Below are 10,999 nucleotides of genomic sequence, written 5' to 3'. Positions count from 1 at the left end.
TTCGCTTGTGCTTTTAAAATGAACAAAAAAATATGAATGGATATAGACATGTTGTCTATGTTAGGTTAACAATGCCAAGACATCACTTAGAGACAGAGAAAGTGAGAGATTTTTAATCTCATTTACTTATTCTAACATTCCCTGTAAAGGACACACACTCAGGAATCTAAACTGGACTTTTCTATTCTCTTTGAAATTGTGTTTAAAAATGAATATATCTACTTTGTTTTTTATTCTTAAAAAAGACGTCTCCAGGCCCCTTTACGCATCATAGAAGAGATTACGTGTGTGTGACCACCACAGTTCCACCATGTCAAATTGAGTATATTTCATTACAAGCACACCTGCGTGGAACAGAAACATCATCATCGTTATCGTCTCTATGAGAATGACCGATGGGAGATGAAGCAGCTTTAAAGGTGCGCACACCCACTCCTCTCTCCACATAAATAAGAGGTGATTTGTCTCAAAGCGAAGTGATGAGGACTCGCGAGTAAATGGAGAAGGGACGGATTGCGGCTCGTACGAGCTAAATAAATAATCTCTGGACAGCAGCGTGACAGGAGTGTGGGAGGAGGTCTGGAGTGAGGATGGAAACAATTATTAGTAAAGCAAATACACTTAGAGAAAATCCACTTTCATTAATTTTCCTGACGGAATTGATAACGCACTCTGTTCCACGTGTAATGCTGCTCATTTTCCCACACCCTTTGAAACAACGTTATGAAATCAACGTCTGGCTGATAGATCGCTTATGTTCCTTCTTATTCCTACCATGTACAGTGAATATGAATTATTCACAGTTAAATATAATGACCGAGTAGTTGATATGGCAATGGAAATGTGTTATTTTTCATGCCTTGTCACCAATTCTCATATTCCACTGCATTCATTTAAACATTGTTGTTTGGAAGTTTTTGTCACTTACTATCCTTGGGTTTTGTTTGCATGATGTTACGTCTTAAACCTAAACACACGGTCATCTAAGATCATAAATAGGTTAAAACAAACATGTAAGTTGTAGTTCTTTTCTTATTTTACTGGTTTAATCACTGAGTAAATGTTTCTTTTGTTCTCAATGTGCAGGCTTGGGCCAAACTAAGTAGAGGGATATTTCATGTTGCAGCACTCTTTATGTTGTTTTACTTTTGCATTTTTGCGTAATCTTAAGATGTTTACCTTTTATAGTCCCATTTAATATGCAAATGAGCAGATAAAAGAGTTGAAATAATGTTAGCTGATTTCCTTGCAAGCTAAGGTTCTTTGGAGACCCATATCCGTAAGTGGTGATCGCTTAACAGTAAACTGAATACACTATAAAGGGAAAAGAGAAGTGAGGCGCAGCGGAAAATACGTGCCTAAAGTTGCTCCGTCGTGTTTATTTAAGTAATTCTTGTTTTATGTGTGTTCTTTGTTATTTGACCCGACTGCCATGTGTGATCGAGAGCACTATAAATAAAGCAAACACCTTTGAGAACTGGAGAAGTTTACTGTTTTTTTTTTCCAACTTCCTTGCCTGCGTTCATGTTCATGGTAACAAACCAAATTGTTTTCACAGATACAAGAAGCTTCCTCCCATCTTCGGCTGCTTATCTGAAGCCAGGCCATGGAGCAGGGAATCTTCAACTTCCCCTTTCCTTTGCCACATCATCCAGCTAGGGGGCCCTGGGGTGTTCCCAGGTCACCATGGAGATTATAATCACTTGGTCTATTTCTTTCTCTCAGTCCTGGAAATCCTTCCTAGATGGCCAGGTGGTACCCTCCAAGTTTCCTGAACCACATCAACTGACTCCTTTTGATGCAAAGCAGCTTTACTCAATGAGGTGACTGGACTTCGTACCTTATCCTAAAGTGAAAAGGCGGACAAGCTCCTCCCATTTCTTGTATTCACAAGCTCTTTATTTGGTCATGACGCATATTTCAGGAGACTGACCGCTAGATCAAGACCTTTGCCCTCTCTCTTAGCCCCGTTTCTATCACAATAGTGCAGGAAAGCAAACATTTTATTGTGGTTTTCAACCGATGACACTCACAAATCAGGTGATGATGTGAAGAAACACACACCAGATGCTACCAGTCAGAGAACCCTTTGTGTTTTCGATGAGCTTTTTCTCATGTAGGGAGCGTTTATAAAGCCGTGACAATGACGACCACTGTCAAGTCCTTATGTCTCTATTGGAGGGACCAAAATAGTCCTAGTTTCCACCAGTGCAGCAGTAATCACACTCTGCTTTGCACGTATGAGGGAAACTGGTGTTCTCACAGTCGAAGGAACCATTTTGTCCTCTTCCTTCATGTCTCACATATGTACCTGGAATCCCATCATGTGCTATGTAGCAGCGGGGAATCGGGAGGGAGGCGGGGAAGAGGAGAGGGTCTCTCCTCTAATGAGCACGCCGTTTGCAGGCTCCTTTCTAACAACCTGCTGCTCACATCCAAATGACCAATTACAGTCCGGTGGAACTGTTCGTCCATTGCACTTCACAAAGAAGGTCAGGCTGGTCATAATGGATGTGGCATGTCAAACCTAAAAGGAAAAACGGCGGGTTGTAGAGTGGAAGTACACCACTGTGGGCCACCTACAGGAATCCAAATACGGTCCTTCCAAAGGTCTCAGTACTAGTATGAAGATATTTATGTCTTTAGTTTGATTCATTAGTCAGGGGAACATGATTAATTATTATATCTATTACTATTCTTTATGTCGGACACATGGGTCCTTTAAATACACTCACACAACACACACAACATATTTATTAGACAGCTGTGATTTGAATTTGCAGTTCCCAGGCAGGGAATACAAACTTGCATATAAAAGTGCAAAATTTTTCACACAGCACGCAAGATATAAAATCAAACAAAAAATGTCATTAATGGTTTAGAAATGTATGACTGCGCATTCCCTGAAATCAGTGGGAACTGAGTTCTGTGTGCTGCTCGGATTGAAAACGCTGAACTGTTTGAAATTAACGTAGCATCTCTATGCCCTTGAGACCCTTTACTTTCTGCAGAAAGACATTACTTGGTGTTGACAAGGTCATGATCTAAATAATAACACTTCAAAATAAGGGTATGGTTAAGAGTGCTGGATAAGCATTACTTAAGCACAATTAATTAATTTTTCATGTTCTAAGCAACCCTTATTATAAAGTGAGGAACATCGATCCCTAAAACACCTCACCCCCCCAAAAAGCTACTGTCCTTAGGTCAGTTTAAGGTCTGCAATTGACCTTTACACCTCATTCTGGATGGAGTACTATTAGTCAGTTTTTAAAAAATCTTTTTTAATGAAAATTAATATAAAGATTTGCATACCCATGACCAGAGAACTGCAGATGACGTAATGTGTGCCTTGGCATGATAATCTGACCTGCCAAATCCTTGGAGGAGGTGTGTGTGTGTGTGTGTGTGTGTGTGTGTGGGGGGGGGGGGGGTGTCACCAAGATAACCAGCACCACCTCACCCCAATCCCACCCTTTCCTCCTCCAGTTTTCCACCCATCTTTGCTGTATTACGACATAATAATTGACACGTTAGTTAATTTCTAGCCAACTAAGTATTATCAATGTACCCATATTTTGCATGTATTTTATGTATTATGTAATTTATTCATGTAATTGGAATACAGAGAAATGAAAGGTCAATAAATAATACTAACGAATGATGGCTCAAACATATTCACAGATCGAATGTGAAGAAAGCGTGTATGAGCCTCCAGATCCGGTCAGATGTGCGTGAGAGACGGCAAGAACTGTCCAAGGTGCTGAAAAGTGTCCCCAAGCTCATCCGGGGGAGGAAACGAGGAGACACACCCGCCGGAGCCTATTGGAACGACGTCACGCACAGAAACTACCCGAGCGAGGAAGGTAAATGAATTACAGATGAGAGGAGGAGGAGGAGATATGGAGAGAGAAAGCTGAGGATGCATGTTTGGTCCAGAAGCTCCTCATTCGAACCACAGCGGCAGCGGTTTGATGAAACACAACTTCCACTGGTCTCATCAGCTGACGACGAGGAGATGCGTCCGAACAAGCTTTGATTCGACACCCCCCACCCCACACCCCCACCTTACCACCACCATTCCTTCTCCTCCTCCTCTTCTTCCTCCACCTCCTCCTCCTCTTCCTCCCATTACTAACAAGGAGCATCCCGCATTTCACTCCGACGGGCAGGCAGGCGGGCAGGCGGATTGACACAAGCCAGTCACGATGCGTGGATCTCCCCGACATGGGACAGCCGTGGGATTTATGGTGCTGCTGAACGCGCTGCTGCTCGCGACACAGGCTGCAGAGAGAGTCCTAACGGACCATCTCCTGGTTCAGTTGCATGAGGAGGCGCAGGATGAGGCGCACCAACTTGCAACAAAACATGGGTTCCAGAGTGCTCGAAAGGTAGGGAAAACATTGCGATGCGTTGCTGGCATTGGATTTTTATTTTATTTCTTAGTTTGTTTCTGTTGGAGAACTTAGATGATTTAGAAATGCAAACCAAAGTATTCGAGCATATAAGGCTGTTCAAACGTACTGTAGTCAGCAACCATTACTGAGAGGCTTCTTAAGGTCTTCTTTTGAACTGACTTCATAATACTTTTGCTTAATTTGATGACGTCATTCCCTCTTAGGCCTTAGTTAGTAGGGTACCCAATGGCCTGAGGCTCTAGAGGACACAACTATGTCATGGCCCTTTATATTTGGAAACACATCTCATTCCAGTGTCCTATAAAGGAAAGGGCACCTCTGTGAAAGATGCTTCTTTAAAAAGCCCGATCCATGACATCAGCGGGGGTTTCTCTCTCAACCTGAAGGGCTGATGTGACCTCGTCCGTGAGGATTTGATACGTTTAGTCACTGACTTGCATTAAAGAATGAAATGTATCTAATGAAATCCATGCAACATTGCAGGCATAAAAAGTAATATGTCTTTGGCTTTATGAATCAAACATTCCCTGAAGATATTTTACTCACCCGAAACAACACATCTCATCATATGGTTTGATAAATGCAACACACATCATGGCGCGTAAAGACATAACAAGCCCTTCATGGCAGAAAAATGGAAATTATTTCCTAACAGTGTGTCTGTATTTGTGTGTGTGTGTGTGTGTGTGTGTGTGTGTGTGTGTGTGTGTGTGTGCGTGCCTTGTCACATGTCAAAATAAATGTGTGGGGAGAAATTGGCTGGGGCCTGCAAGCAGTGAGGCGTAGCGGCTGAGCACGGAGGTGTTCTGAATGAGGATGTTATTTAAACGTCCCAATCTGTTCTTCATCACTACGACATGTACGTGTGGTTGTTGTGCAGCATCATCAGTTATCTGATTTTTTAAAATTTATTTTGGTTTTGTTTTGTTTTGATTTTGTACAGTAAATCACAGTAAATCCACCACCCCCACCTCCCCCACCTCCCCCATCTACTGCCTTCTTGCCTCTCAGGTTATGTAATCAGCAGCTATATTTGTCTTAATGGGATATGCGCCATTAAACATTGTCTGTGTTGTTTGAATTATCTTCCTATTTTCGCTTAATTAACTAGAATGGGGTACAAGTTGGGGACATATAAGGTGAGCAGGACATAAAAGAGAGAACGAGCGCCATCCGCTATGCTCCAAATATATTGGATTCCTAAAGCAGAAATGCAGTATGTCTCTCTTTTACCTTCTCTCGTATTTTCTGGGAACATTTGCAGAAATACAGTAGTGAAATGTAATCCTGGTCCTTCCACAAGAATTTAATTTTCACATTAATCTGACAGGAGCATTTATATTAAGGACTGACCTGCACCCTGGTGGTTAGTAAAGCATATGGGGTCTTTAATCTGCACACAGTGCCGGAGGAGGGAAAGAAAAAAAAAAAAAAAGCTCTGGACGATGCATCTCATTTCCCTGCCCTTGTGATGTATTATCGTTGATTCCAGCACTGCGCTTCTTAAAATAGGCCTCCAGTGAAAGCCAAGAAATCAGTGCCCTTGTTCCTTCCTGGAGAATCCCCTGCTGTTCTTCTCCTCCATTAATGATCTTTTGTATTTGGATACACCATTCACACCTTACTGTTTTACATGTGTTCAATCCCTTCTTATTTTTGCTCCATTTTCCTTTATTGCTTTTTCTTCCCAACCTCTTTTTACCCAGGTCCCCTTCGGAGAAGGGCTTTTTCATTTCTATCCTCAGGACACTTCAAAGAGGCGGAGCAAACGCAGCACTCGCAGCAGACAGCGGCTCCAAAAAGACAGCAGGGTAAATGTACACACACCAAGAAAAAAAGCACACTTGTGTCTATGCTTGCAACTGCACGCCCCCCCCCCCCCCCCCGACCAGTGTTTATTTAGAGGTTATCATCCAAATAAAATGTAAAATCAGGGTTTTACTATCATATCTGTAGCACTTTCAGATTAAACAAGGAGATGACATTCTCAGAATAGACATGTGACCCAACAGCAGCGGGGGATAGATTAAACAGAACCCACAGGAATCCAAAATTGACAAAATATGATGGATGGTACATGATTTATTTCATTTATAATCAAAGATGAACATGAACTGTGTTACCTTTACACATAAATAATCTGTATGATTCTGAGAAAGTACTCCATGGGTTGGAGGCAAGAGTCAAATATTCACCGAAGCAAAACTGAATATACTGTCAGGATGAACATTTCCAAAGACGATGCACTGGTGTACAATCAGTTTGTTATGTTTTCAGCATTTATTAGCAACAATCAGGGAGTGATAACAGGAAACAGTTCCTCTAATCCAAGAGTAACAAAGCCCTGCTTTCATTCATCAACAAGGACAACTAAAATTAAATCTTTTGGGCGTTATTGTGGAGCACACACAGCGGAGGCACAAAACTAGAACAGTTGAAGAATATTCCCCAGAAGGTACATTCGATGTTTCAAATCTCCAACACTGTTCGTCAAAAAGCGACAAGCGCACCTTTTGACTAATAAGAGTGCGCAAAGTGAATTGAGGGAAACACAGTTTTGAGTGTAGCTAAATTCTGTATCGAAACATATTTCTGAGTTAAACAGGACAGAAAATGTGAGATAACATTGGGAGCAATTTTATTTGAACACTTGAAATTGGACCGTAATGTGGTGAGGCTCCAAAAATGTGCAAAAACGAAACTCGAGTGTCCGCCAGAGACAAAACCTATATCTTGTTCTCCTTGAAGTTGCTGAAACCGTCCTCTGTCAGTTATCTTACTCGTAATGTGGATTCCACTTTCCGCAGAATGACTAAATTTGAGCCAGTGGGCCTGTAACCACTGTATTTTGGGGCTAACAGAGTGTGAGGAGGTGAACAGTTCTTGCTAGCTAGCTAGCTAGCTAGCAACAACTACTGGTTGGTACATGCTAATATTAGCATGTGTTAACTTTTGTTTTAGAGGAAGAGGAAGCAGTTTTAATTAATAAAAAAAAAAATCAAATAGATACATTTTAAAAAAACATTTTGGCACATGTTGTCGAATATATAAACAACGTGACAACAAGTATCTTAACTGAGAGGGTTAAAATACATTTTTCTTTTCAGCTGAACATAAAGTTGCAAAAAAGTCTTAAATTTCTGACTTGCAAGGTATTTTTGAACCTAGTAGACTGCCATCCATTCAATATCCAGCTCTGAATCCTTCACGGCTCCTTTTGTTATGTTTCATTTTTGCATTTTAGCATTGTTCTATTCAAACTTACAGTAAAGAATTACCACAAGATTTGTATTATGGACAGCAGGTGTAGCATTGCAGGAGGATCCTAAACACCATGTTTAATAGGCTGTTCGAAATTGTTTTTATCAGCTTGGAGCTGGAATCAAACTCCAATAGCATTTACATAGCTGTGTATTCCAATTTGGAACTTGTGTATGTCCCTTTGACTCATGACATTAAAAAATGTCTGCTGTGACTTGAAGTCCAGTTTGGATGTAAGCGGAGCTCTGTGTATTTAGCTCCGTCCATAGTTGGAGGCGGTGAAAGTAGAGGTCCTGCAGCAGACAATCAACTAACCTCTCTAATTGCAGTTGTGAGAGGTGCTAATGAAAATAAATGTGAGCCTCTCCAGCGAGCTAATACAGCTAATGGATGTGAGATGGCATGAATGCAGTCAGGTCTATGTTCTAGATGCTGGCTTTTTAATCAGATGCTTGACACGCTCATGCAACGGTTATTGATTTCTGTGCTTCGCAGAAATTGTTGAGGTCCGCGTGTCGGATGATTTAATGTTGTGTGTTTATCATTCTCAAGTGCCTCCCTCTCATCCTTCAAGGTTTGACAGTGTTTGGACACGTCTCAGCTTGACCTGTTTTACCTGTCACATTTAGTCCCAGCGCTTCTTTTGAAATATAATCTTGTTGCCCGGAATCTATACAGAGAAAGATTTGCAAGAAAACATAAAGAACAATTAGAGGTTTAAAACAGTGTTGCGTTCTGCTTAGTCTGTTAGATTATTAAAGATATCATTACATCCTCGTTTCTATACTTAAAACCATGGGCAGCACTGAATGACTGGCGAGCGTATTAGAGTGTATTAGAGTTCAATTTCTTTGTAGGACTACATGAGGGGAACATTTTGACCCAATTATGCCTCACATCCCTTCCTTCCTTCCTTCCTTCCTTCCCCCATCTTCTGCATGAAAAGAACAGTATCAGCAGCTATTTGAGGCACATGAGTGTGTAAAATACACACAGAACACACAATTTAATCAATTTGTTGGAACAAGTAATATCTTGTGTCCAGTAATCAATCACAAAGTGTTATCTTACCCTATGATTACAAATTGACCACATTTTGGGAGCAAATTATTTCTTGTGGCCACAATTTAATCCAGTCATTGGAACAGGTTACATCATGCTGTTGTGACTAATATATCTCTACCTTACTGCCAGAAATTAATGACAGCCTGGATATGAATTATACTGAGGACACAAATTATAAAAGGGGGGACAAGTGGCATCTTGCAGCCGCAATAATGAATTTCGGCTCTCCCTGTGACCACTCCAGGGTTCCACAGAAATAAATAAATCAGAAAATAACAATAGTGAATAGTCAGAGCTGCGTCCTTGGGTACAGAGAGGAGAAAGGCAGCCTGCATCTTTGATTTGAAGGGTTGTGAGCTGTGAACAAGCGGCGGGCAGAGGCAGAGTGTTGCTGGTGAATGGGCACCGTTTGATGTTGTGAGTGGGCAGTATGACATCCTGTCTCAGGGGAAATACCAGCTCTCTTGCCAAATGATAGAATAAATTGATGATGGACGGAGAGAAGGGGGAAATGCAGGGATAATTGAGAATCTGCTGGTAGTTTCCATCTAAATGTGAATGTAATTACGTGATTATGAATGTAGCACGAGGCCTAATCCGAGGGGGGTAAAAACGTGGAATTATTGTGACTATTTTAAGATCCTGACACGAGATAAACTCAAACACAGGGATATTTATTTCTCAGGACATACTGATGTGGAGATTTACCGTGTGTGTGCGCTTACTGATTGCTGAGTGTGTGCTATAAAAGGCTGATGTGGATGAATAGGATTTGGACATTTTAAAAGGCCACCTTAAGTGCTGCTTTACTGCCTTATCTGTGCTGGTAAACACACCAACGGGACAATGCTTCTTTTTCCTCAAAGCAAATGTGCCAATGGTAACCACAAGAGGAGCTCATTTCTAAAATGAAACCTTGAACATCGGCAAATCACCTAAAACGAAGCTTTGACCAGCTCAAAAATACTATTTATCTTTTTGAAATTATTACAATCTAAGGTCTAAACATGGAATTCAATAAATATTTGTCAAAGTGGAATTTATAGTGTGGACTGAAAGAATGAAAGGGAGGTGGACGTCCATGTGAAGTCCTTGTCCTTCAGATCTCACCAAGTGACAAACAGATTGTTGGAAATAAATTTAAATTTGAGCGCTTAATTCAATTTATTTAGCATTTGCCACATCTAATGGGTTGAATGATTCGTCCTTCTCTTATGTCCCCTTCAACTGCTTTTCCAAATGTGTGTAGGTGGTTTACTCAGACTCAGTGTAACATCTGCTACTTCAGTGGAAGCAGGATTTGAAATTACTGAATATTTAATGATGATGATGATGATATGTTAATTGCCGCAAGTGAAGGCAGTGAAACACTGCTTTTTGCCCAGTGATATATTTCTATTTTTTGTTTGTTGGTTTGTTCGTTAAAGACACATCATTTTTTTGAGGAGTCACCATTCAATTCACAACCCATCATGTATTTCCTCTGACACATTTTATCCATACAGAATATATTCTTTATTTATTATGGTGGCACTGTGGTAGCTAGGGTTTTCCCATTATACCACTATCGACAATAATACAGTCGATATTATCATAGTAGTACAATATCTGTTTTCATACGCTTTTATACAGTTAGGCTACCAAATTATTTTCATTCTGGTTTATTGATTTTTGACACAGCTTCCAGAGAGACTGTGAACGGTGAGCTTGGAAAAATCAAGCTAACCGTTTATGAGTTAGCTAACAGGCTCCATGCTAGTGCTCCATGTGTATCTCCCACACGACTTGGTGGAGAAAACAACACTAGATTAACCACTAGCGCGCATAATCCATACAGCGTATGGAAATGAGTACCACAGAGATAACATAGGCAGTGAGATTTTTACCTTAGAGTTCAGGACACTCAACAACTTTCACATATGATTTAGGATTAATTCCTACGCCACTCTACATTAAATTATGTTACACTCTCCGCTTCACTATTTTGAGCATAACTGATTTGACAAAAAAAAAAGAAGAAAAATAATACACATTAAAATGGTAATTACCTGAGAGCATTGTTTTCTATAGATACCACAGGAATGTTAATTATCTTGAATTCCCTTGGCTGTGCTGAGCGTGTACTGACAATCTGACAAAAAAACAAACAAACAAACAAACCCCACAAAACTTTTTGGTACAAAGCACACATTTTTCAAACTCTCATGAATCACAGAAACACAGGCGTATTTGTGATACATACTGTACCTGTTGTT

At 40.6% G+C, this 10,999-nt stretch overlaps 1 protein-coding gene across 1 annotated transcript in view; it reads left to right on the top strand.

The window, feature by feature from the left end:
• The first annotated feature begins 3,866 nt into the window (after positions 1 to 3,866).
• Positions 3,867 to 10,999, top strand: part of pcsk2 (proprotein convertase subtilisin/kexin type 2) — a 29,660-nt gene continuing 22,527 nt past the window's right edge. Inside the window, exons 1-2 of the mRNA XM_086180047.1 lie at positions 3,867 to 4,391; positions 6,125 to 6,229. Coding sequence (XP_086036173.1) covers positions 4,209 to 4,391; positions 6,125 to 6,229 — 288 coding nt within the window. The 5' untranslated portion in view covers positions 3,867 to 4,208. The remainder of the gene's footprint in view (positions 4,392 to 6,124; positions 6,230 to 10,999) is intronic.

Source organism: Aulostomus chinensis, chromosome 16 (genome assembly GCF_037954235.1).
Source record: "Aulostomus chinensis isolate RoL2024-O1b breed Wild chromosome 16, RoL_Achi_v1.0, whole genome shotgun sequence".
In the NCBI taxonomy this organism is placed as follows: Eukaryota; Metazoa; Chordata; class Actinopteri; order Syngnathiformes; family Aulostomidae; genus Aulostomus; species Aulostomus chinensis.
Note: the sequence above shows the minus strand (reverse complement) of the source record. Positions and strands in the feature narration are given on the sequence as shown.